Below are 27,787 nucleotides of genomic sequence, written 5' to 3'. Positions count from 1 at the left end.
TATTTGTTGTGATGTCATTTTGTTAATACATTTTAAATATGTTTAATGTGTTGTATTTTTTTATGTGTGTTATACTATTTATTTTCCAGTAATAATGTGTGTTTTTGTTAAATGTATTTGTTTTCAATAGTAAATATATGGGGAATAGATATGGCTATATAAGTGAATGCTGTTTCTTTTTTTAAATGTATTAATATTTTGTACACTTTTTTTACTGATATTTGTTATATTTATTTAATTTGGTCTTTTTCCCCTTTTTTAACAATATTATTGTAAGTGATATTGCAGGGCCTATTACGATGTGGGCATACTTACGTCTGCTCGACACCGTCTCGGAAATGGAACCAATGACCTCCGGTCAGCAGTCCAGACCTCCTCATCATTATGTGACCTAACACTGTTTGGTCGTATACTCCCATTTCTCTATGGGAACTCGTGTTATGGCCGTAACCCATAGAGGAATGGGGGTCTGTGTTCATCCCTGCACCATAGGTGCCACCTCGGCCTCCAACTGGAGTCTGCAGAGGCAAGGGAGCCTTGCTAGGTGTCCCCATATTGACTCTCTGACAGGCTTGCCATGTCGGAAAGCCTGACATGAACAGCCTGCTGGAGACCGAGTATCATAATCCCAAGGGCAGAAATGCTGCCCTATGCGATTACGGGCCGGCTCCGACTAGCCGATAGGCTCGTTAAGCCCATCGGAAGCCAGCTGGAATGACCAGCCGGTTCAATTTCCGACTGCCAGCATTATAATGCGGTGGTCGGAAATTAAACCAAGAAGCAGCAGGGAAAGGCTCCAACCATCGGTCGAGCCTTTCTGGGCCGCATCGTAATCAGCCACTGTGTGTTTTGATACGTTTGATATTGTATGTGTATTTAATTAGTAGACAATATTGTGGTTTAGATATTTGTGTGTTTGATATTATTAAATGTATATATTTTTGACAGCAATATTTTGGTCAATAATATTTGTGTTGTTTGCAATTAAGTATATGGCAGCTGTAGTTTTGTAAACAATATTATTTAGGCAATATTTTGGTGAGTCAGTATTGTTTCCCATGCTAGTTTGTAATGGAACCCCTTAGATCAATGGAGAGGTGGACAGCCTCATATCTACTGGTAGATACCTGCTCACTCTTATGAACGGGTGGATGTGTGTTTGATGACCGAATGATTTTTGCCAGATACTTGATGAAGAAACCTGAATTTATTACTGCTCTCTAAATCTCTTTAAATTATAGACACAAATTGTTACACTTTTAATCTCTACATCATGTGCATTGTATTCCAATAATTTGACATAAAATAGACCCTACAATTAGTAATGGTTGTAGGGGATGCCGATGTGTGGGCAACAAAAAACAAGGTGATGAATGGAAAGCTTAAATGAATCTCAGCCACTTGCATCCCAATCCATCATCTTTTTGCCCACCTCAGTTTGGACTTATGCAAATCCGTTTGGACTCTACTGCAATGGGACTAGTCCAGCCCAAACTGCCAGGCCATGTCTTCACTGAACAAGCATCCCAGGACAGGTTTTACCCTTATTAGGGCTCATTAGCCAGGTATAACTTGGTTCCATTAGCACAGTGAGCACAGGACCCACGTCTGGGCATGCACGTCACACTTACGGCATCAAAAAACAAGGTGATGGATGAAATACTTAAATTAATCTCACTCACTAGCAATTGCTCTGGCGTTATCTAGATTTCTGGCTGGAAACACATCTCACAGCAGAGAGAGATATACAGCATACTCTCTGGTAGCGCTTCAGGAACTATGCGCACAACATGGTTCACAGTTAATACTGTGCAGTCGCAATTGAGCTGCAAGGAACATATTACAAAATATGGTTATAGCCAGCAAGAAATAAGATGCTTTATGAAAGGGATCCCTCTCAGCCCAAGAGGGCTGGGCAAAAGACAGTGCATTGCCTTTACATTCCCAGATTGCCATTCCTGCTTTACTGACTACTAAACAGCCAGGCAGAAGCATCCTATTGGGCATTATTATTATTATTAGTCACATATGTACCGCGCATAGCTGCCACAGCAACGGGGCATCCCAGCACCGCCACAGACCTTAGACGTGAACCAAGGTAAGAAGATGAAAAGTTAAACAGGGAAAAGCCAGGTCTTTATGGCTTTTCGAAAGGCCAGGTGGTTCTGGATTACTCTGATGGAAGCAGGGAGCGAATTCCAGAGTTTCGCAGCCAGACTGCAAAATGAACGACCACCAGCTCTGGCTTTCAGAACTCGAGGAATGCAGACCAACGCTTGGTCGGCAGATCTAAGAGGACGCCGTGACACGTAAAACTCTAACAGATTGGCCAATCCCAAAGGTGCCTGTAGCGTCAGGATCCTGTGCGACACACAAAGAGACTAGAAATGAATGCGCTTCTCAACAGGCAGCCAATGAAGTTTAGGAAGCGCATGAGAAACTGACCAGGATTTTGGAAGTGCCACCAAAATAGGGCCGCTGCATTCTGTACTCACTGCAGCCGCTAAATGCTGGCCTTGTTCGCGCCCAGGTAGAGGGAATTGCCATAGTCCAGTCTAGATAGGATTGACGCCTGGACAATGGTTTTACGCACTTTGGAAGGAAAGAAACCCAGCAGTGGTTTCAAGCCTCGCAAAAGCCTAAAACAGGCCCCTGCCACTACTTTCGATTGAGTGCCGAAAGTCAGGCTACTATCGAACCACACGCCCAGGTTCTTCACAGCCTCCTTGGGCAAGGGGGCGGGCTTAAGACGATCCAGTCAACACTGCTCAGACCACAACTCCCCATCCTTGCCGAACAATAAGATCTTGGACTTACTGGCGTTAAACTGCAAGCAGTTTACCGCCATCCAGTCCGCAACCGCTGAAAGGTCCTCTTTGAACTTGTCCAGATTGGTACAATATTTCTTAGAGAAAGCGTTCACCAATTGGGTGTCATCGGCATACAACACCAATGACAATCCCCTAACATTTGGCTACTGCAGCCAGTGGTCGACATAGATGTTGAACAGTAGGGGGCTCAAGACTGAGCCCTGCGGCACCCCCTGATGCAAAGTGAACTCCTGTGAGTGAAAAGGTGGCACGGAGACTTGGAAAGACCTCCCCTCCAGAAAAGACCGAAACAAGTCCAAAGCCACATCCCTGAAACCAATTTCCTGTAGGCGATTTAGAAGTTTTGTGTGAGAGACTGTATCAAATGCGATTCTTAATTCCAAAAGGACTAAGGCCGCTGAATCACCAACATTCAGGCTCCCCCGGATAGCTTCTGTCACTGCCAACAGAGTGGACTTTGTGCTGTGACGCGCTCGGAAACCATGCTGTGACGAGTCCAAGATGGCCTTCTGCTCGATAAACTTAGAGAGAGTGGTGTTCACATGGGATTCAACCAGCTTCGCAAGAAAAGGCCGCTGGGAAATAGGGCGGTAGTTGCCCGACTCAGCAGGGTTCAAGGAAGGTTTTTAGGGCAGCGGAAACTATTTCGCATGTTTCCACGCCCCAGTTACGGATGCTGACGACAGAGAGAGGTTGACCAGGTCAACATTCAGAGGAGAGATGAGAGTGTGAAACTGACGAAAATGGGCAGGTGTCAAAGGCTCGGCCGGCGAGCCCGATTTAATTTTCAAACAAAGGGACTCGAATTCCTTAGGTGACAGGGGAGGAAAAGATGACAGGCTGTTTCCCACCGTAAGACCTATAACCCCCGCATCCGCCACCTCAGCAGACAAGGCCAAGGCAAGCAGACCAAGGTATATCTTTTCAAGTTTGTTCACAAAGTACAGAGCCAACTCATTACACTGATGGTTCGAGGAGATCGGGGCGGCCCCAGTTGCGCCCGCGCTCTTCATGCCCTTAAGCAGGGAGCAGATCGTCTTAGCGGGGTTAGTACTAGCCAAGATTTTATCAGCCAAGTACTCCGCTTGTGCTCTCCAAATAAGCTTATGGTACTGCTTGATGGCCGCTCGATATTAACTTTTTGCGTCCACGTCGTAAGAGCGTCTCCAGGCATGTTCAAGCTGCTTACAGCCCGTTTCGGCTATGGTGAATAAATCGTTGAACCAAGGGTTGGACTTCCCGTAAATCTTCCCCCCCAGTTTAGCCGGGAAACGGCTATCCAAGCCTAGAGTCAACCACTCGTGAAAGCGCGAGTTTGCCAGCTCCGCATCCAGTGGCAGCTGAGGCCTGTGACTGGATAGACAAGCAGAAAAAAGACCCATGTCCAACTTATGCCAGGGACGTTTTAAGACTGGGACTGGGCGGATTAGGTCGGCTTTTCCCTGCAACCCCAGCGAGAACAAGACCAGAAAGTTGTCTGTTCAAGCCTACGGGACTGGCGGCAAAACCTTTAGAGAACTTAACCCCTCCCCTGCTGATGACGGAACCGCTCCGTCATCAGCTACGGTTGGGCTGTGCTGATGACGGAGCGGTTCCGTCATGGCCCGGCCGCCGCGCCTGCGCGGCGCTGATTTCGCGCCTGAGCGGCCGTTGTATTGAGCGGGGCGGGTCATGACGGAACCGCTCCGTCACCAGCACAGCTCAACCGCGGCTGGTGACGGAGCGGTTCTGTCACCAGCATGCGGCCGCCCCGCCCCGTTAGCGCTGCGGCGGAATAGCCGCCGCAGCGAAAGGGTTAAAGGAGAGAATATGGGGTCCAGAAGGTGACCTGCCACGTGCGTGCACTCAATGACAAGCTGAGCGAGCTGATAAGCCTCTAGGTCAGCCAAAAAACTGGTGATCTCAACCTTCGCACTATTCTCAAGATGGAGATTAAGGTCCCCTAAAATAGTGAAATTCGCTGCCCTGCTTGCGTGTAGCGCGACTTTGTTCAATAAATCTTCCCTAAATAGGCTAGAGGGACCTGGGGGACGGTAGATGAGGAGGCCAGTCACAGTGAAGTTGTAATTCAGCATGATTTTTAACAATGCACTTTCGCAGTCCACTATGTTCTCCTTGTTGAAACTGCAGTTTTAAACATCCTTAACAATGACTTTGATACCGCCCCCTCTACAGCCCCCTCTGTTTACACTCTTCATCACATAGCCTTGAGGAAGAGCCAACCAGGGCTCCGCCACCGAATCTTGCGTGAGCCAGGTCTCCATTAAGAATAAGACATCCGCAGAATCATCGGCTAGAAGATCAAAGACCTCGGCATGATGTTTCGCAAGTGACCGCCAGTTTAGACTGAGAAACTTAAAATCTGTGTAGTCTGAAGGACAAGAGACCGACTCCTCCAGTGAGAGCTGAATTGTGCAAAACTTACATTTAAAAGAGCCGTCCTGGGGGGCCCAAGCTAGAGAGGGGCAATTGATTTCCAAGGCCAGGAGCTCATCACGCGAGTACCTGATAAGATCTGCGGTAAATTTAGCAGGGGTTCTGGTGACTGGCACCAGTCCGGCGGGACAGGCGCATACAGGCTTGCCTTTGGCGCGCCTTTGGTGCACTGGCGGCGCACCCGCTGCGCGCGGGCGCAGCTGTACCACCATTTGAAGAGTCAGGGGAAAAACAACTGTCCCGCTGACCTGCACTCCCACCCAAGATGGAGGTCTCACTCCTGCCGTCCCGGGTGAGCTGCAGCCTTTACCCCCGCCAAACCACCTCACAACAGCTCAGTTCCCTCCCCGCAATGAACAGAAGCACAGCAACAGGTAATGCTAACAATAAAAGTAAATGCAGCGCTATGCTAAAATCTTTAAAAATGGTGCAAAGTTAAGCGTAAGAACAGAGATAGCAAATCAACAAATTCTAGCTCCCGGCTCACGCCTCAGGAGTCTAGGATCTGCGCGGTCGCAGCTGTACCACCATTTTAAGAGTCAGGGGAAAAACAACTGTCCCGCTGACCTGCACTCCCCCCAAGATGGCGGTTTCACTCCTGCCGTCCCGGGTGAGCTGCAGCCTTTCTCCCACCAAACCACCTCACAACAGCTCGGTTCCTTCCCCGCAATGAACAGAAGCACAGCAACAGGTAAATGCTAAAAATAAAAATAAATGCGGCGCTATGCTAAAATCTTCAAAAATGGTGCAAAGTTAAGCGTAAGAACAGAGATAGCTAATTAACAAATTCTAGCTCCCAGCTCACGCCTCAGGAGTCTGGGCATAGAAGGGCAAGTGATATCCTTCCAGTTGAGAGGTGGTGGGAATACTCCATTGTTCTCCATAAAGTAGCTGTCTCCGAGAAACATACTGGAGCACCCAAAAAAATGCCCAGAAAGAGATCAGAAAACTGTGGTCTAATACTGGATGGTTTTTCAGCAGTCCCCGCTGGCTCTGTAATACCATACCAATATGGTCTTCTTAGTCAAAGAAGACTGTTGCCTGCACAAGATCTGGATGTACATGCCTCCCGGTAAATCCACTCACAGGCTTTGTATCCTTGCATCCATGGTAACAGACACTGTTGACGTATCCATAAAAGGTGCTAGCTTCTATTAATGATAACCCAAGGCTCAGGTAAAAGGTAATTTTGTGTTATATATTGCAGCTCAAGCAAGCTTTTAGAATCAGAGTTATTGACACCGAAGGTGAGAGCTAGCCTAATGAAGAGGAATTGCTTTTATTCAGCAGGGATTTCCACATATTCAGACGTCAGCATCTCTGAGAGTGAGAAGGGCATTTATAATTCAGAGGAGCACGATGCCTTGATGTGTCCAGCTATTCAGCTGGCACCGTGGGCTAGAATGAGAATGCTTTCGGTTTTCACTATGTGAATGTCAGAATCAATGAATTAAGTTACAGTAAGACTGAGGAATTTGCAGAATCTACAGCTTGTGCCACAGCAAGCAGAGGAATCACCCCACTGGATTTGTCATGAGCAAGATAGTCTAGGATCCATTTCTATAGGTGTTTAAAGTGGCAGATGCTTCACACATGTGAATGTTATTCATGCAGGAGAAAACAGAGGTTTGGAGATACAAAGTTTCACATCCACTGCTGGAACCAAGCTCTCAACTAAGGGGATTATTTAGTGATTGGAGGGCTGCACTCCATTCTGCCAGGGCAGCAGAGGCATGTACTCTGCTGTCCTGGTGGCCTGCAGCCACCACATTTACAGACCTCTGCTGCAACAGCTCCTTAAAGACACTGTAACTCTGCTCTGCCATGTTTTCTACAGCCACTCAGATTTTTTTTGTTTTCTTTAAAAACAAGCTCCCAAAGCAGGAGTTTGTTTTTGAAAAACAAATGACCCTGATACTCTAAAGGTTTCTCCCAGGCTGTGACGATATTTTTTTATTTTTCCTTTTCAGAAGACCCAATGGGTCATGCTGTCCTGAACTGGAAAGAAAGTAAGTTAGAACCCTCCCCCGAAATACGCCAGACGTTCTGTGGTACTTAGACCAATAGTCTGATATCCGTGGGGCCTTTGGTCTAAAGTTTCAGCCAGTGAAGCCATCAGTTTTCCCAACTCTAAATTAAGTGGTACTCCTTTGATGTTTGCGGCAGAACACCATGCCAACCAAACTCTAAATAAACCCATAAGTCTAAGGGTCTTATTATGACTTAGGTGGTCTCTGAGCAGGACGCCCCACTCCAAGACAGCCAAAGACACTAAAGACCGCCTACCAGAGTATGACTTATTTTTACTCTGGCGGGCGGTTCTTTGCTGAAAAAGGCACAGCTACGGGAGCATCAAAAGAAGTTCCTGCAGGGCTGGGACTATGAAGTCCCTTCCCTGCAGGACGTGGGGGTGCATGCACACAGGGTGACACACCATGTGTCCCCCAGCATGCACCCCATGGCGCAGAGGCAAAAGGGGGCCCTACAGGACCCCTTTGTTTCCTCACCGCAAAACGTTTCATGGTGGTCTCACCGCCATGAAAAGTGTGGTGGTGAGGAAACTCCTAATATGCTTGGCAGTGCTGCAGCGGCACCACCAGCATATTAGGGTCCTCACTCAGACCACTGCAGCAATAGTCCCATGGCGGTCCAAACGCCACAGTCCTAATGCAGCGACGTACATCCACCATGGGTTCGGTGGTCCATTTGACCGCTGAACTCGTAATAAGAACCTGAGTTAGTCCAGACGGAAAGCAACAGGATAATGAGCTAAATCACCACTTAAGAAGACACTTGCTCCAGCAACTCTCAAGGGATGCTCTCTTGCAAAGTGACTTATCCCTAGCGGTGTGGGCACCTCCAGACATGACTTCCTTATGCATTGTGTCACAAATGGTCCAATTCATAAAGTTGTTACCATCTGTAAATGTATATTTATGGTCCAAAATGGCTGGATTTACAGCTACAGGGTATCACAAAAAGATAAGTAGCAGCTGTAAATCCATGTACTCTTGCATAATTGTATGCCAAAACTGTTTACAGTTACCCAGAAGTAAATTCCATGCTTGTGGTGGGTAGTCAGTGTTCACAAACTGTTGTCTAAGTTTTTCCAACCTATGCAAGGGCAGGAGTGAAACCCTTTCCACGTTGGGAAGGAGAACAGAACATCCCCATCTCTGTGTGAAGGTGCAAGAGAAGTGATTTCCCCATAGCGAAAAAAGCTTTCCCTGGGGAGAAAAAAATGAAGAGGGACATTAGTATGCCCGCTATTCCCCAGGAAAACCGGACCGCCCGCTAAGGATGCGGCAGTCCCACACTCAAAATTACGGTGTGCCCGCCACACTGGCGGGCGCATGCATCATTTGTGACATTGCAGCAGGCGGTGCTGAAAGCACCGCCCGCCGCAATGTCACAAAGGCAGGTTGTGCCTTTCAATGCACAACGTGACAGGCACAGCGTGGTGCCTGCCATGTTGTACATTGAAATGCAGGGGGGTACCATAGGTACCTCCCATGTGCACCCCACACCATCCATAGTCCCTGGGGGCTCGCAACAGACCCCCGCATGCACACACCGCATGCCATTCCGTGCCGGCAATGACGCCACAGAAAGGCATGTTACCCCCCACATCGTAATATGGCTGGCGGTGTCTAACAGACACCGCCACCATATTGAACCCTTTTCCGCCCGGTCGACTTATTGACCGGGTGGAAAAGCGTTGGACGGTCTTTCCATCTGCCGCGGACCCCTCAGCCATAGTAATATGGCGGGGGTCTTTGCTGCAAGGATGGAGGGCGTATCGTCCCCGCCAGGCCGGCGGTGGCTACCGCCAGCCCAGCGGGGGCGATCCGCCCGCCATCGTAATGGGGACCGAATTAAGCAATTGCACAGTGGTGCAGTCTTATCCCAGCACACAATGGTACTGTGCTTTCAATTCTACATATAATTTTGGGTGAAATTCTCTCCTCCCCCTAATAATACATGACATTTTAAAGCATGAACTTAGACAGCTGGCATTAGCATAGCCTTTCATATATGCCACTTATTGGAAATTGGGTTACTGGTTGAGGGAGGTGAAACCCTAATCTAGCAGCAACCTCAATCTCTGTCAGGGTGTGAAATGCATGAAAACCCCAAAATAACCTGTGCTTACCTCCCTGGTAGCTAGGCATAAAGCAATCAGGCTTAACATAGAGGCAATTTGTAAAGTATTTATACAACACTTCAAACAGTAAGAAAATAAAAACACAGCACAGGAAAACTCCCACACTAATTTAGTAAAATAGAGTGAAATGTAATACATTATTTAAGGCCAAAACGACAAAAATCCAATCAGTGGAACCAGAGATATGCAATTTCAAAGTTTGAAGTAAAAATTGTGCCTTGAAGTACAAAATGCCAACTGTGGTTATCTGGTCACAATAGACGGGGAAAAGTTACAAGCTCAAGCCGACTAGGATGGAGCACAGGCCGGCTTCAGGGACCAGGTTGGACTTGCTGGACAAAAGTACCTTAAATCCCAGTTGCAGAGTGATGCAAAGTCCCACGCTGAGGATGCATCTTGCAACAGATGTGAGGCGAAGTCCTTGCATGGAGAGGTGTCACGTAGTGGCGGTCCCAGGGGAGCTACAGTGACAGTGCGACGTCCCTGTGTGGAGATGTGTCACACAGCAGCATTTCCGAGGTGCTCCAGTGGCAATGCAGTGTCCTACGTGGAGATGCATCATGCAGCAGTGGCCCGAGGGGCTGTGGGCTGCAATGCAAAGTCCTCCGGCAGGGATGGGTTACACATCAGTTCCAATGCAGTGTCTTGAGAGGCGACGTGCCACTCTGCTTCGGGTCTGCTAGATGAGCTGGTAGAACACCTTCAGGCCCACTGACAAGGTTCCAGAACTGGTGTGGCACCACCTGGGGGAACAGGCAGAGTCCATGTACTGGATTCTAGGTTGTTGGAGCCGGTTCTGTCCCTGAGGCTCTGATCAGGAGGCCAGACAACTGGCCCTTGGAGTCACTGGATTCAAGATGCAGGCCCAGTCCTTCACTCAGGCAGCAGGGTAACAAGGTAACAGAGTAGCATTCATTCTTGCAGAGCAGTACATCAGCCGCTCTGAGTCTTCCACAGGTCCAGAGGTGTACTGAAGAGTTAGGTCTAAGGGTCCAAAATGTATACCTGTTACCCACTTTGAAGTAGAAGAAGGTTCTGGAGGTTTCCACTCTGGAGGTGTCTGGAATTTCCTGCCTTCCTGCCCTTCTTGCCCCAGCTTCGCTGGGTCACAAAAGACTAGCGTCAAATCATTCTTAGGTTTGCTCCGGCAGAGCCTTTATGATTTCCAAGTGAGGGAGTTGATAGCTCATCCTTTTCATCAAGTCAGAGATAGCCCATCCTGCCAACACTTGTGATTTTTTGTCTTACTGTCTGGGAGCAATGCACAAAAAACAACTGCCAGCTACACCTAGTTATTTGACCCAGTATACAGGCAGCAGAGAACACAAAATGGTGAAGACAAGAAAATGCCAACTTTCTAAAAATTGCATTTTCTAAACTGTGACTTAAAATACAATGTTACCATTAGAAAGGGATTCAATTTCAATTCTATATACCTCAAACTCGATATTCCTACCTGCTCCAAAATAAGTTATCACTTAACAAATGTAATAAGTTAACCCCTTGTTATCCTATGGGCGAGGTAGGCTTTGCCAAAGTGAAAAATGAATATAAGAGTTTTTCACTACCTGGACATGTAAAAATTAAAAGTCTATGTCCACGTTTTTATATACACTGCACCTTGCCCTATGTGCTGTTTAGGGCCTACCTTATTGGTGATTTATATGTATTAAAAAGGAAGGTTCAGAGCTAGCAAAAAGTTTATTTTACCAGGTCGAAAGGGCAGTTTAAAACTGCACACACAGGCTGCAATGGCAGGCATGAGACATGTTCAAAGGGCTACTTAAGTAGGCAGCACAATCTATGCTGCAGGCCCACTAATATTATTTATTTGATAGGCCCTGGGTACATGTAGTACCACTTTACAAGTGAGTTGCAAGTAGATTAAATGTGTCAATTGTGTGTAAGTCGATTGTGCCATGTTTAAAGGAGAGAGCACAAGCATGTTAGCACTGGTTAGCAGTAGCAAAGTGAGCAGAGTCATAAGGCCAGCAAAAATGAAGCCAATAAAAACAGAACAGGAGGCTGGATGGCATAGAACTGTGTAAAAAACATGCCAGGGATGTCAGGTCCAACACCTCTTGATTGCTTTGTGTATTGGCACAAATCATAAATCTGCACCAATGTATAGGAGTATATTTATGGATGAAGATTTGAAGATTAAGAATATGGTTTTCAAATTGGGCACATATTATTCTAGTAAATCTACGCATAGGAACAGAGAGAAGTTGTTCCAATGGAACGATGCCCTTGGAAAGAGTATGAGCACCTAAAAACTATTGTGTTATTAATATTCAGAAAGATACTCTACCAGTGCTCTATTTACACTTGTATAAACTTAAATCATGTACACATTTACTTGTAAAAAACAAAAAATGCTTACAAACAGTGAAAATTAAATTCCCAAAAGAATCACAGGATTAATTCTTGGATCTTGCGACAGTCACAGCTTCTGAGGCACACTCTGGTAGTCTCTTTTAAATTCCTAAAAACAAATATATTTTAAATGCAGGAGGAAATTCCTGTCTTTTTGTGAATTTTGCACCACAAAAAGCAAAACGTACAGTTTCAGTCGACAAGCACAAATATGTAAGACCGCAACACACTTTTTCCAACAATGCTTGTTTTGCAAATATAGGAGTGTGACAAGCGATATTGAGGAATTTATTTTAGAACTTTATTTCACATCATTGATACACACTGCTAGCTACTTTATGAAAAACATGCAAATCTATAACAGATTCATGCTTCAAAATCAAAATAAAAGTTATGTACTTCTAACGGCAATTGCTCACCATGTTGTCTATATTCGATTTACATATGCCCCACACAATGTCCAAACAACATGAAGACACTTGAGTCAGTAGGGTGTTCCAGGATGGCAGTAGAAGTCATGGATAGTTCAGTACTGACTCACTCATGAACTGACTTCATAAGTTGCTTTTGAGCTTGTAGACCTATTCTAGAACTAACCACTTGATTGATGTTTTGTTAAAAACAAACAGCTATTTAACAGACACTGACATATTGTATATATAATATTCTAACTAAGTAGCGTTTACCTATTAAAGATAGTAAAACTTCATCTTCCTTCTTATTTCTCCTTTTTCTTTAATTTCCTTTTATGCATTCTTTTGCACTTCTTATGGCAAATAATGAAAATAATGGCTGAGTAGCCATACCTCCATCTACAGCTTATCTGTGCACTGTTCTTCAGACCCCTCCCTCTCTTCCTTCACCACATCCTCTCACTCTTTTCAGCCTTGAAAGCCGATGCAGTAGCTGGTCAGATGCCGCGATAGAGCAGGGCCGGAGCAGTTGGAGTTTCCTGCGCAAGTCCTTCTCTTATAACTCTATGTTGACCAGCATGGGCAGCTTCCTTCTGCCAGACGTGGAAGCACCCTCTGTCGCATCCACTTCCTTCTCCACAAAGATTGGTGAGTGCCCTCCTCATCAAGCCACATCCTTCTCCATCCATAACTGTGTGTGCCTTCCATCCTAAGCTATGTACCACAACTCTCTCCATCCACATCTGTGTGTGCCCTCAATCCCAAGCGGCACTCCTCAAGCCACCTCCTTCTCGCTCTGTATGTGTGTGGGTGCCCTCTATCCCAAGCTATCTTCATCTCCAGATTTAATGAGTGCTCTCCTCAAGACACATCCTGCTCCATCCATATCTGCAGTGCAATTTGAGCCAATGGTTGCCGATTGGGCCCACCAAGACTAATTTTTTGTGGACCTTCACTTATTATTCCTCAGCTGATTTTGATCGAGAGCAAGAGAAGGATAAAAATCGAAGGGGGAAAGTAGGAGAAAGACAGAAAACCTTCGGCATAGACAGAAAGCAGGGATGAAACAAAACCTGCAAAAATGAGCTAAAGAGGCAGGGAGTGCCTGTTCGTGGATTAAAGAAGCATGAGATGGAATCAAGACTATGAAGACTTGGTATTTGACACCCTGCCCTTTGATAGTATCAGCCGAAGCCTTCTGAACAAAACTTTGGGCCCTGGCACTTATTATTTTACAAATTTAGCACTGCATATCAGAGTATGCCCTCCATCAAGAACTACGGGACATATTACCAAGGCAGGCAAAATAAAATTATCGCCGCTTTTGCAGCCGTTTTCGGCCGCAAAGCGGCGATAATTTTATTTCGTCTGCTTTGGTAACATCAGTTAGCGTCAGCTTTTAGGTGATAGTGAGCGGTTGGGTCCTGCTTTGCATGTCAGCGATATTTATCGCTAATGACATGCAAAGTGGGTGTACCCAACCTGTTAGCGACTGAAAGCAGTCGCTAACATCGCTATTGCCTATTATCAACGCAGGCGTAGCGATTAAAATATTTGCGCTAAGTGCGAATATCGCCAAATCCTAACGCCTGCTCAGACCACTTCTTTGCTTGTATATCAAATGGGAGGTGGATATTCAGGTTAAGTACCTATTAGCGATAATGCCTGAATATCGCCGAATTTCCAGCGATATTCACGCATTTCGCCGCGATCGCCGGATATTTATCGCTTTGGAGATAAACGTTGATAATAGCACGTTATCTCTGCAATAAAATCCGGCGATGCACGGTGATAAAAAAAATGTTGCTAAGCTTATTTTGCGATAAATATCGCTAGTTGTTGATAATATGCCCTTATGTTTTTCTCCATCTGCATCAACAACCCTCCACTTCAGCCACATCCATCTCCATCCATATTTGTGCGTATCCTCTATCCCGAGCTATGTCCTTCCCCACCTGCGTCATTCACTGTCCATTAACCCGCAGCAACTTTGTCCCTCTGCACCATTAAGTATCCTCCATCCTGTTCCAACCACATTGCTAATTATCCCCAAAGCACATTGTTCTTCACCCTTGAGGGAGTTCCACTCACCACAGCCATTTTATTTTCCTCCTATATGGTGGTGTGGCCTCTCTACCAGCTCCCCATTAATTATTGAGTCATTTGACTTGTTTTTCAGTTGTCCATATCTGTAAGTGCAATCATTGCAGTCTCATGATTTCCAATGTGCATCAGTAAGTCCCCTCCACTTTTGTGTCCAACACTCATATCAGTGTCATCCACTCCCATCTTTCTTGTTATCCATCTTCATCAAGAAGTCACTCTGCCTCTCTCTTCATCCTTACAGAACAATATCATTATTCATCCATGCCAGTAGCAGCAACGCGTTGGCCTCAAACGGGCCTTCATATCACTGATCACAGAAGAAAGCCTGCCAGTATCATTTAGGTGTATTGACAAGAAACAAGCAGTAAATTACAAGGCCAAGCCAACAATGTATGCTGTAAAGTTGTTTCATGCAATTCTACTGTCCTCGGAGGAACATGAAAGACCAGGATCGTATTTTTCATTGTTGTTAGTCATGTTTGATGTATCTGTAAGACATGTGGGTTTTGCAGATCTCAGGGAAGGTTCCCTCTCCAATATTTTTTGGAACTCTCTTGCTTCTACTCAACTATTTTGAGGAGTTTTATGTTTTGTATACAGAACAGAAGGAGAATTTCACCAGAAGCTGCTGAAATGCTATATTTCAAAACCATTGGTTTGCCTCTATGAATGACACCTGGGGAATCCCCTAGTCCACCTCCCCTTACGAGATACGTGGGTATGGGAGCAGTTGGCGTGATCATCAGTGACCTATGACAAAAATAAACCTACTTACAGTTGTCACTGGAGTTGGCTCAACATGAGGTGTGTAGCTGTAACCTACAAATGTGCGGAGCTCCAGTCTTCGAAGCTATCACGTGCTAGACTGGTGTTACAAGACTGGATTCTACGAATTAGAATTAGAACATTTACCTATGCGCAATTCATAGTTGGAATTGATCAAGTATTCAGAGTGTTTGTGTGTTGACGACACCTCATTGATTTATTATATCCTTTGCTATATAGATGTCTATAGTGACCCTGCTATCTGTATCCTCTTTGGATTATAAAGTCCTCTCCGACTCCCTGTATCATCTGCTCTTAAGGTCTTCGATTGCACCTCTGTATCTTTGAAGCTCTTGTTCTCACTTGCAGGTGTCCCACGGGGGCGTCACACCAGGCTCTTGCCACCATGGATGCTGTCGGTGACATATACTATGCTCTTTCTGTGTGTGGCACTGTGTATGAGTATCCTGGTGCTCTACGGCTCCATACTTAATGAACGTGCTGTGCTGATGTGGTTCATTTCCTCTGCCATTGCAGTCCTCACATCTTTCTTCCTGCTTGAACCCTTGAAGGTAAGTGAATGTGTTCTGTGCCCAGGCCGTATTACGTTAGTACTACCTCAACTGCTGCAGACCTGTGAGCATTAGGAAACCAATCAGCTCATTAACATGTTGAGAGTTGGTCCAGGAAATTATGACAAGGCAGTCAGCAGTGAAAAATCAACCATATATGTCTCAAATGATTATGAAAAACACAGGTACTGTATTCCAAGTAATGGAAGTATTGATAGTGAACGGTTGTTACAACAACATTGAGCACAAAAAGTGAATGAAATAATATAAACAATGGTATCAGTATAACATAATTGACTTTTACTGCTGGATCCTGCTGACAATGGTGTTAGGCCATTTTAGAGGTCAAATTAGAAAGCTAAGAAATGCATTTAAATATCCACTATTTTGAGAGAGAAAAAAACATTAGTTTGTGCTCATAGGCCGGTGGCCCTTTCTGTGATGCAATTTGGGATACATGGTCCAAGTCTTTAAAAATCTAAAAAGTAAAATTGCAAACTTATTGGAAGGTGAAGCTTTGTTTCTTGGTTGCTTCACTCTGCAGGTGAGTAATGGACACTTAAAAAATGTTGGGTTTACTAAGGTGAGTGCACATCATCAAAATTATTTTAAAAAACTCAAACTGAAGATAAGAGCATCAAGTGCAAAAACTGGTGGTAAGACAACAGTGCTGCTTGTTACAATTGTATACAAGTGTCTTCAAACTATATTTAGTGACTGATTTCTTTTTAATATATGTCTTTCAAACAGATATATATAATCTCATCAATAAATTAAATTCATCAAAGATCAACTTCTAAGTCAAAAGACTCTTTGTATTCCGTTTTACCAACACTTATTTCCTCTAATGGGCAATCAGCCTGAAGACTATCTCTAAGATAATATAGCATATTTAATGCTCAGGCACCTCTTTCAAATGTGATAGTATATTTTTCATTGAGTGCACGCAGGTCAGTGATTCTGATGTGCAATAATGTAAGGAGCCAATTAGCCATTGAATGCAAAAATATTGTTCATTATTTAATGTGTTCATTGTGCCTACCAAGTTCTGCAGTACATTTATTTAATTTTTGGGTGTATTTTTTGTCCTGTTGTTGTCCCTTCCATCTGCTGCAGCATCTCCCTCAGTCCCTTACTGAAGAGGACGGGGATTTGGTTGTCCTGGTCATGAGGCAGCCTCCATTCGTGCATAGCCCTTCTTGGGAGAATAATTTATACCGCTCTCTTGTTTTGGTACTTGTGTGTACCCAGAGGTATCTTTAGTTTCCTCATATATCTCTCCTTACGGATGTTGTGTACAGCAATGAATATCACCCTGTCTGTTGGATTTTGCAGCAAATGCCAAATAGAATTTATGTCACAGTTCGTGTGAGCCATTCTGCCTTCATGGTACAAGACACTTTCCAGATCACACTATTCTTCCTGCCTCTGGCCAGATATCACCCTTACATCATTTCCTTTCTCTTGCCTTCTGTCATTTTATGGCTATTCACACAAGAACCTTGTCAATTTCTTACTACATCATTTGTTTCATATTCGCACCTCAATGGTTTTACGCCAACACCTAATCCCAAAATGGTTTAGCAGAATACTTTAGTGCCTCTCGCACTACCTGTCAACATCTTTCATGCAGGTATCACCATAACTCCTGGCTATACTTACTATGTGCCCTGCTGCAATATGTGCTCAACACTACCTGTTCCACATAAAAACGTCTCTAGTGCTGCACCAGCAAAGAGAGATGGTTATATGTGGCAACCACCCCTCTTCAGGAGGTGCTCATGCTGCTTTTTATGTGTGATGAGATCACTCGGGTTAATTCAATCAATTTTCAAATGGAAAAAAGTCTTTGCCTATCTGCCCTTCAACCACTCAGTTTGTCGTGAATTTCCGTAATCCAGTCTCTTTTCCTACCTATCCTTTTCAAAAATAATATCTTGAGATCAGCCAACGAAAATATCCAATACTAAATTCTCAAAAGAACTCAACGCCAAATTGTCAAGGGATCGGCACATGGAGAAAAAGCTTGTTCAAGTAAATTTTCTCAGAATTTAGCCTGGAGGTCACTCACCACAAACGTCCTTGGCTTACTGCTAGTCTCCAAAGTCCTGTTCCAAAATGCTTTCCCAATAGGATTTTCTAAGTGCTATTGGGGTTAGCCAAACATCCCTCATACACAACCTGGAATGTTTCTTGAAGGAAGGAAATTGTTAGAAAGGAAATCTTAGGGTCGGCCGAGCAAGGGGGAGAGGCCTCCTGGCGAGGTTCCTCTCCTAGGATCGTACAGACGAGCAATCACCCCCCTACAGATGGACGCCACACAAAGATAGGTTCTTAACGTTTTTATCAGGACTTTAGGCAGGTTATCGTAACGATACAGGAATATCTGGATCCAGGGATCCTCTCAAACTTAGTCTCTGTGGGAAGGGGGTAGTGGGACAGTCTTGGTACCAGTCTGGTACAGGGATACCCTGCGCTCAGCTCTCAATCCTCGACCTGGGGGGTTCTTCGGTATGGGCCGCGGCAGCGCCAGCAGGACTCCAGAGATGGTTTCACGAAGATGGGCCGCGGCAGCGCCAGCAGGACTCCAAGGATGGTTTCACGAAGATGGGCCGTGGCAGCGCCAGCAGGACTCCAAGGATGGTTTCACGAAGATGGGCCGCGGCAGCGCCAGCAGGACTCCAAGGATGGTTTCACGAAGATGGGCCGCGGCAGCGCCAGCAGGACTCCAAGGATGGTGTCACGAAGATGGGCCGCGGCAGCATCAGCAGGACTCCAAGGTGGTACAGTTCGCGGATCAGTTCGTCTCGTTGTCTCTCGACTCCAGGATACAACTGCCGACCTGCTCTTGAGCTGCCCCAGTTATAAGTCTGGCGTCCTTTGATGTCCGGACCCTCGCACTTGGAGGTTGGAGGGTCCGGGATGTGCGAGGCCAGACACCGAGTAGGGGGGTGGAGCCAGCGCCCAGGGAGGCTGGGGGCGATCGAAACCAGGTGTCGGGGGACAGATGGGGTACCATCGAAACTCCTTCCTCCATTGATCCGTCAAGTGGTCTCTTTACCCCCTGGTTGGATCGTGGTGCCTCGATGTCGGGGCTTCGCTGGGTCTGTGGCCGGGGTCGGTCCGAGGCCACGAGGCCTGGTCGTGGAGGGTCCAAGATGGAGTCTGGGCTGGAGATGGTGGTCCGGGATAGGGTTCGGGCCAGCCGAGGGTGTTGAGGAGAGGTTGTCGAGTTCCAACGGGGGAGAGCTGGGGGCTGCCCGGAGGGGCGGCACTCATGGAGGGTGGATGGTGCTGCTCTGGGCCGGGGAACAGAGGTCGAGGTAGTCCGGGAACCGCCATGCGGGAGGAGTGGGGCCACGCCACGAGGTCGGGTCCAACATACGTCCCCCCCAGCTGAAGGCAGGGAGAGTCACCCATCTTCTTGGGTATTCTCCTCGCCGAGGCGTAAGAAGCGGGACAGGCCGTCTGCGTTGGCGTGGTCGTTGCCTGGGCGATGCTCCACAGTGAAGTCCATCCCTTGCAGGGAGATTGACCAACGCAACAGCTTCGGATTCTCCCCTCGCATCTGCATCAGCCACCGCAGAGGTCGGTGGTCAGTTTGTACCCGGAAGTGGGTGCCGAAGAGATAGGGCCGGAGCTTCTTGAGGGCCCACACCACGGCGAAGGCCTCCCGCTCAATGGTGCTCCAGTGCTGTTCTCGGGCCAGCAGGCGTTGGCTAATGAAGGCCACCGGCTGATCAATTGCCTCGGTGTTCACTTGTGAGAGAACTGCCCCGACGCCGTGATCAGAGGCGTCTGTTTGCACTATGAATTCCCGGCTGTAATCGGGGGCTTGGAGCACGGGGTGGTGCACATCGCTGTCTTGAGGGTCTCAAAGGCGGTCTGACACTCGGGTGTCCAGTGTACCTTCTGTGGTTGTCTTTTGGAAGTGAGTTCCGTGAGGGGGCCCACAATACTGCCATAGTCTTTTATGAAGCGCCGGTAATATCCAGTGAGCCCCAGGAAGGCTCGGACCTCTGTTTGGGTGACCGGGGGCTCCCAGGCCATGATGGCGTCGATCTTGGGTTGGAGGGGGGCCACCTGGCCACTTCCCACTTGGTGCCCCAGGTAGGTCACGGAACTTTGGCCGATCTGGCACTTGCTGGCTTTTATTGTTAGTCCTGCCCGTCGGAGGGCGGCCAGGACCTCTCGGAGGTGTTGGAGGTGTTCAGCCCAGAGGAGGCTGTACACCGCGATATCGTCCAGGTAGGCGGCGCTGAACTCCTCGAGCCCCGCCAGCACCTTATTCACCAGTCTCTGGAACGTGCCGGGGGCGTTTTTCATCCCGAAGGGCATTACCCTGAAGTGGTAGTGGCCATCGGGGGTGGAGAAAGCGGATCGCTCCTGGGCGCCCGGAGTGAGTCCGATCTGCCAGTAGCCCGCGGTTAGGTCGAAGGGGCACAGGTAGCGGGCTGCTCCCAGGCGGTCGATCAGTTCATCAGCCCGGGGGATGGGGTGAGCGCCTGTTCGGGTGACGGCGTTCAGACCCCGGTAGTCCACACAAAACCTGAGTTCGGGGGCAACGCCAGGGGCGGCGGCCTTGGCGACCAGGACAACAGGGCTGGCCCATGGGCTGTCGGAGGGCTCGACCACCCCCAGAGCCAGCATTTTGGACACTTCCGACTGGATGCAGGCTCGTACCCGATCGGGAACTCGGTAGGCCCGGTGCCGTGTAGGCGGGCTATCCCCGGTGTCAATATCGTGGAGGCACCAGGGGTTGACCCCGGGGGTGAGAGAGAATAGATCGGCAAATTGTCTCAATAGTTCTTGGCAATCTTGGCGTTGTTCTGGGGTCAGGGTGGAAGAGAGGTTGACTCCTTCCACGGAGCCGTCTCTTTCGAGGGCATTCAGGAGGTCTGGTAGGGGCTCGGAGTCCTCTTCAGCCCCACTGTCGGTAGCCATCAGGAGGCTAAGTTCTGAGCGGACAAAGTGAGGCTTGAGTCGGTTGGCATGGAGGACCCGGAGGGGGTTCCTGGGAGACTCCATGTCCACCAGGTAGGTGACAGGGCTCTTGCGTTCCACCACCTTGAAGGGCCTGGTCCATTTGTCCTGGAGGGCGCATGGTTCGACCGGGGACATGACCCAGACCTGTTGTCCCGGCTCGAACTCAATGGATGAGGTGTTTTGATCATACCATGTCTTCTTGACTGGCTTCGAGGTTGGCCTTGGCAAGTTCCCGGAACCGCAGAGTCTGGTTCCGGAGGGTCAGGAGGTACCGGTACACATCCGAAGGAGCATTTTGGGCGGTCACCTCCCATCCTTCTTTGACCAAGCTTAGGGGACCTCGGACAGGGTGCCCGTACAATAGTTCGAAGGGGCTGAATCCCAGGGACTTCTGGGGGACCTCCCGATAGGCGAAGAGGAGGCAGGGCAGCAACACGTCCCATTGGCGTCGTAAGGGCTCCTCCAGGCCCATGATCATACCCTTGAGGGTGCGGTTGAAGCGTTCCACCAGTCCGTTCCCTTAAGGGTGGTAGGGGGTCGTAAATTTGTACGTGACCCCGCACTGTTGCCATAGGGACTTCATGTATCGGGAGATGAAGTTCGTGCCCCGATCACTGACGACTTCTCGGGGGAAGCCCACCCGGGAGAAGATCCCATCAGGGCCCAGCCCACCACGGGTGCTGTCACAATCCGGAGAGGTATGGCTTCGGGATAGCGGATGCCATGGTCCACCAGGACGAGTATGAACCGGTGACCTTGTGATGTCTGGGGTTCCAGGGGCCCCACGATGTCAATCCCTACCCGCTCGAAGGGAGTGTTGACGACTGGGAAAGGTTGCAGGGGAACTTTTAGTTTTCTGCCGCTCTTCCCGCTGGCTTGGCAGGTGGGGCAAGCTCGGCAGTGGTTGATCACATCGTTCCTCATCTTGGGCCAGTAGAAGTTGGTCACCAGGCGGCTGTAAGTTTTGTCCTGCCCCAGGTGCCCGGCTAGAGGCACATCATGGGCCAGGTTCAGGAGGAAGTCTCTGAATCGGAGGGGGACTACCAGCACCCGGCTGGCTCCTAGCTCGGCAATCTTCTGCTCACTGTAGAGGAGCTCACTGTCCCAATAGACCCAGTGGACCCCGAGGCATCCCCTTCGCTCTGGGCTGCGGCTTGCTGTCGGATCCCCACGAGGGAGGGACACGTTTTTTGCTCTTGGCGGAACTGTTCTTGAGTGGGGCCACCTTCTTGGCGCCACTGGGCCAGTTCCGGGAGGTCGCGGAGCGGGGCAACTTCTTCATTGTTGGGCCCCGGTGGACCGTGTTCAGGGTTGGTGTCTTCGGTGATGACGGGCGGTGGAGGCTCGGGCCACTCGGGTTCTTCCGTGGAGGGGATGGCTCGGGCGGCCATGGATCGGGTCGTGGCACAGACCCATTCAGGGAGGCCCAGCATCGCCAGGTGCTCCCTCCGCTCAACGTCAGCCCAGGGGGAGCTCTCGAGGTCGTTCCCGAGGAGGCAGTCTACGGGGGCATCGTCTCGGACGGTCACTTTCAGCATGCCCGACACTCCCCCCCCATTCAAAGGGGACGCGGGCCATCTGTCACAGGCTCTCGGAGTTATCCGTGGATCGTACTGGGCACAGTACATTGGGCAAGATTTGATCCGGGGTCACCAGGTGACAACGGACGGCCGTCACGCTGGCTCCCGTGTCGCGGAGGGCTTCGGCCCGGTGTCCATTAATGGTGACCCACTGGCTGTACTTCTGAGTGTTGGCCAGGATTGGGGCTCTGGGGACCATGTCTCTTTCGCCCAGACATACCAGGAACATGGCTGCGGGCTCCCACTCGGTCTGGTATTGTTCATAGTCTTCGGCCTCTTCTACGCCCTGCTCCTCCCCCAGGGAGGCAGCGGCGATCTGGCGGTTTTGCGGACCCGTGGGGTTGGATGGCAGGTTTCTGGGACAGTTAGGGTCATTGGCGTAATGACCTGGTCGCTGGCATTTGTGGCAGATAACGTTCGAGCGGGATCCCGGCCGTGCAGGGGGGGCTCCTCTCCCGGCCAGGGAAGGGGGAGTGTTGGTGGGGGGCACCGTGGCGGGGTCCTGGCCCTGGCCCTGGCCTCCTCCTCCTCCGCCTCGCGGACGGTGGGACCCCTGGGGGGCTCGGCCTTGGTCTCCCATCCAGTTCCGGGGGACCCGGGTGCTCTCCCATCGATCCGCTTCGATGGCGAGTTTCCGTGGCTTGGTCAGTTTGCTGTCGAGGAGATGCTGCCTGAGTTCGACGAAACAGTTGTTGGAGAGGTGTTCCCATACAATGAGATCGAACAACTGTTCGTAGGTGGTGACCTGGCTGCTCTTGATCCACCCCTCTAAGGCTCTGCTGTAGAAGTTCACATATTCTACCCAGGTGGTACCGGGGATCCTCTTGCAATCTCGGAATCGCTGCTGGTACATCTCTGGGGTGAGCCCATAGCGAGTGAGGAGGGCGGCTTTCATATGTTCGTATGAGGTCATCTCGGCATCGGGGAGCTGTAGCAGGGCGTCTCTCCCCTCGTTGACAAATCTCCCCCACAACCCGGCACCCCAGTCTTTTTGCGGTACAAGGTGGGAGGTCATGGCTACCTCGCAGGCCTTAAACCATTGCTGGATGTCGTCGCTTTTATGGTACTCTCGGACAACATCTTTAGGGATGTGGACCTTGGTGTCCATAGAGGGAGGGTTGCTCCGGCTCCCGGAGACGCCGGTGTCCCCGTTTTTCGCCTTAATCTCTAGTTCTTTCAAACCGCGCTCGTGCTCGTACGCGAGCTTCTTCTCCTCCAGCTCCCTCTGGCTCCTTTTCTCTTCCAGGTCTCCCTGTAATCGTAGTTGCTCAAGGGCTATCTTCTTTTCAGCCAGTTGCAGTTCCCCCTCTAAGCGGAGTCTAGCCATTTCTAATTCGTGGAGCCGGCTCCTTTCTCGTTCTCGGGCATCCTCGTGGGAGAGGTCCATGTTTCTCTCCTCCTCTGGGGTTGCGATGTTCTCGGTGATTGCGATGCCTTCGTTTTGGGGTGGCGACGCTCCTGTCTCCACCCAAGTCTGCAGGGCCTGCTTGAGATCGTCTTTGGTGCTTAGTCCAGTGGTAGCGATACCCAAGTCTTTGCAGAATTGCTTCAATTCTTTGTGACTGTAATCTTCCAGTCGTTCCATCTGGAACTCTGCGGTTGGTCCGGTTTCTTTAGTTGTCATGGTCGCCGTGTGCTTTTGTTCGTAGTGGGGCGAGTTACTCTCTGTACGATCTGCGTCGGCTTGGATCCCACCGCTGCCACCAATGTTAGAAAGGAAATCTTAGGGCCGGCCGAGCAAGGGTGAGAGGCCTCCTGGCGAGGTTCCTCTCCTAGGATCGTACAGACGAGCAATCACCCCCCTACAGATGGATGCCACACAAAGATAGGTTCTTAACGTTTTTATCAGGACTTTAGGCAGGTTATCGTAACGATACAGGAATAACTGGATCCAGGGATCCTCTCAAACTTAGTCTCTGTGGGAAGGGGGTAGCGGGACAGTCTTGGGACCAGTCTGCTACAGGGATACCCTGCGCTCAGCTCTCAATCCTCGAGCTGGGGGGTTCTTCGGTATGGGCCGCGGCAGCGCCAGCAGGACTCCAGAGATGGTTTCACGAAGATGGGCCGCGGCAGCGCCAGCAGGACTCCAAGGATGGTTTCACGAAGATGGGCCGCGGCAGCGCCAGCAGGACTCCAAGGATGGTTTCACGAAGATGGGCCGCGGCAGCGCCAGCAGGACTCCAAGGATGGTTTCACGAAGATGGGCCGCGGCAGCGCCAGCAGGACTCCAAGGATGGTTTCACGAAGATGGGCCACGGCAGCGCCAGCAGGACTCCAAGGATGGTTTCACGAAGATGGGCCGCGGCACGCCAGAAGGACTCCAAGGATGGTTTCACGAAGATGGGCCGCGGCAGCGCCAGCAGGACTCCAAGGATGGTTTAACGAAGATGGGCCGCGGCAGCGCCAGCAGGACTCCAAGGTGGTACGGGTTCCACGCTGATCAGTTCGTCTCGGTGTCTCTCGACTCCAGGATACAACTGCCGAGCTGCTCCGGAGCTGCCCCAGTTATAGGTCTGGTGTCCTTTGATGTCCGGACCCTCGCACTTGGAGGTCGGAGGGTCCGGGATGTGCGAGGCCAGACACCCAGCAGGGGGGTGGAGCCAGCGCCCAGGGAGCTGGGGGCGATCGAAACCAGGCGTTGGGGGACGGATGGGGTACCATCGAAACTCCTTCCTCCATTGATCCGTCAAGTGGTCTCTTTACCCCCTGGTTGGATTGTGGTGCCTCGATGTCGGGGCTTCGCTGGGTCTGTGGCCGGGGTCGGGCCGAGGCCACGAGGCCTGGTCGTGGAGGGTCCAAGATGGAGTCTGGGCCAGAGATGGTGGTCCGGGATTGGGTTCGGGCCAGCCGAGGGTGTTGAGGAGAGGTTGTCGAGTTCCAACGGGAGAGAGCTGGGGGCTGCCCGGAGGGGCGGCACTCATGGAGGGTGGATGGTGCTGCTCTCGGCCGGGGAACAGAGGTCAAGGTAGTCCGGGATCCGCCATGCGGGAGGAGTGGGGCCACGCCACGAGGCCGGGTCCAACAGAAATGCTTAATTTCACTATTAGTGCGAAATAGCTGTCTGAATTTTCTAAGGTGGCTAGCACATCAAACCCTCCTCTAACAAGGGTTGTAGGATCAACCATCAATCTATCTCTCAAAGCCTTAGTCGCTGTTTAAAAACATTACCATCAAATATAAAATCACTATTTGTCTGTATTTCCTGCAATATAACAAAATCTAATCCTAAAAATAAGCTAATCAATCAGCACATCCACATGTATAGGCAAGGGCAGGCATTTTCAGGCTCAGAAGAGATAGTTTGCCGGAGTGCCCTGCTAAATGGCTGGAGAGCAATATACACTGCCAGGAAGTATACACTGCAAAATAATAACCAGGTATTTATTTTATTTAACAGTTTTATTTTGTGCCTCTGTACCAAGTATTATCGGTGCACATTACATAGTAACCAACATTTACAATAGCAGAATTAAAAAATCATAGAACAAGATTAATACTAGGGAAGTGGTTGCTGGGAGAGGACATTTCAGAGCATTACACAAGTAGTCACTGAGGAACATACAGTGGGAGGGGGGTGAATGAAATCAGAGGCTTCTGATATTTAATTAAGGTGTGTTTTAAAGTGATGAGTTTTAGTCTTCTGAATCACAGGATGGTAGGTTGGGTACTCAGCTTAGGAGAGAGAAGTCCTGACATGTGTTACTGTTATGGTGAACGACTGCTTCATGGTTTGGGAAAGTCCTAAAAGATTAGTTTAGCGATGGGGTGAAAGGCTACCTTGAACATCAGAGTGTGGGCTGCTGTTTTCAGCTGGTTTGGGGTTAGCAGTTTTTTAGTTTTCCTTAATGAATGTAGATTTAAGTTTGTTGGTTGGTGCATGTTCCCCACCAGGCTGCATTACACAGCCTGGTGAGGAACGTGCCCAGGGTCCCATTCCTTGTCTTAGCGCCGAACCATGGCACTCAGACCAATCACAATGCTGCATCGCAACAATGTGATTGGCTTAGGGGAGCGAGCCTGTGTGCTTCTTGGTTCTGGCCACAGAGAGATGACGAGGGATGATGGAGACGAGACGCAGCGAGGAGGTAAGTGTTTTTTTATTTTTTGTACCTCCCGCCACTCCACTCTTGTTCCCTGCCAGCCGCTACTGAGGGTCTAAGACAAAAATAAAGTCAACAAGCTGATTTCGCAAAGCAAAATTGTACTCTTATTGCATCTTCAACATGTTCTTAATTTGGAGAACGTTTGGGGCATCCTTGATGGCTGTTGTTCCTGATGTTGGGTGCATAGCTGTAAAAGTCCTGTTGTCTTGTTTGTTTTTTCTCACACATCTTGTTTCCAATCTGACTTCATTTTGGCTGTGATTAAGTCAAGAACCACGAGGAATGATGAGCTTGTAATTCAGGGGGTGGGGATAGTAGTTGAAATGGTTTTCTAAATCATGCAGCTGGTTTTGCAGTTGGTGCAGGCTGGCAAGGAGAGCAGTGGTGTTCCATCAGTATGGGAGTGATGTGAACGTATTTCTTGAGGGCCTGCATACAACATTCTACAGCATGTATGATGCCCTGAAGGGAGGCCAGTGTGCAGTATGCGAGGCAAAAGAGCAAGGTGTTTCACCATACAGATGCAAGAGTACTAGGGTTTGAGCAACAGTTCTAAAGTTGCTTTCTGGGAGAAATGGTTTCAATTTTTTTAGCAGATGATAAATACAGCTAACTTGGTATTGGGTGAAAGTTGAGGTTTGATGCCATCAAGGATGATGTCAATGATTCAGATTTGAACTATTTCTCCCTTGTTGTCGTTGGCAAATAACAGGAATTCTGACTTATAAGGGGTAGAGCTTTAGGTAGATGCTAGTCATCCATGTCTGGATGAGCTGCAGGCAGTGTTTGAGAAGTTGGATGTTGAGTGGAACAGAGTTTCAATTAAAGTTGTGTATTTTCAGCATATTGTTGTACTGATGCTCTCTCAGTGAGGACAGCCCTGAGGGGGTGCATGCGGATGTTGTAGTCGATCGGGAACAAGATGAAACCCTGCAGGACTCTTCCGACAAAAAGGATCTTATCAGATCTGGAAGTGTCCATGTGAACAAACTCGTACCAGGTGGAAACACAGGAGTAGAACCCATCAGGAACATTTCGAGTGAATCCCATTTGAGCCATCAGCTGTGGATGACCATGGGATGGCTGACGGTGCCATAGTTGGCTGAGGGGTCCAGCTGTACCAAGAGGCAGTGATGAGATTCGCCTGTGGTCAGGAGGATATCGTCTACAATGTGTATACTGTAGATGTCTGCCTGCTGCAGTGTGATTCGAAGCCAGATTGGGAACTGTGCAGGAGATAATTGACACTATTGTGATCTTGGAGCAGCGACTGTTTTTTGCTGGTTTTACACATGACTGTTATGTGAGTCGTGGGCCAGTAGTTTGTGAGGTATGCTACCCAATAAACCAAATTTGCAGACTGGTAAATTTACTCAGTGATACACAGTTGTCAATAATGGGCCAGATTCTGCATTCGAGCCCCGTTGGGAAAAGGTCCAGCTGTTGAAATAATC

At 48.9% G+C, this 27,787-nt stretch overlaps 1 protein-coding gene across 1 annotated transcript in view; it reads left to right on the top strand.

The window, feature by feature from the left end:
- LOC147702167 (polycystin-1-like) overlaps positions 1–27,787 on the top strand; it is a 599,895-nt gene that overhangs the window by 470,021 nt on the left and 102,087 nt on the right. The window contains exons 36-37 of the mRNA XM_086930810.1: positions 12,694–12,869; positions 15,462–15,664. Of these exons, the coding sequence (XP_086786936.1) occupies positions 12,694–12,869; positions 15,462–15,664 (379 nt within the window). The remainder of the gene's footprint in view (positions 1–12,693; positions 12,870–15,461; positions 15,665–27,787) is intronic.

The sequence above is a fragment of the Lissotriton vulgaris genome, chromosome 7 (assembly GCF_964263255.1).
Source record: "Lissotriton vulgaris chromosome 7, aLisVul1.2, whole genome shotgun sequence".
Classification (NCBI taxonomy): domain Eukaryota; kingdom Metazoa; phylum Chordata; class Amphibia; order Caudata; family Salamandridae; genus Lissotriton; species Lissotriton vulgaris.
The sequence above is the reverse complement of the archived record's forward strand: the minus strand, read 5'-3'. Positions and strand labels throughout refer to the sequence as shown.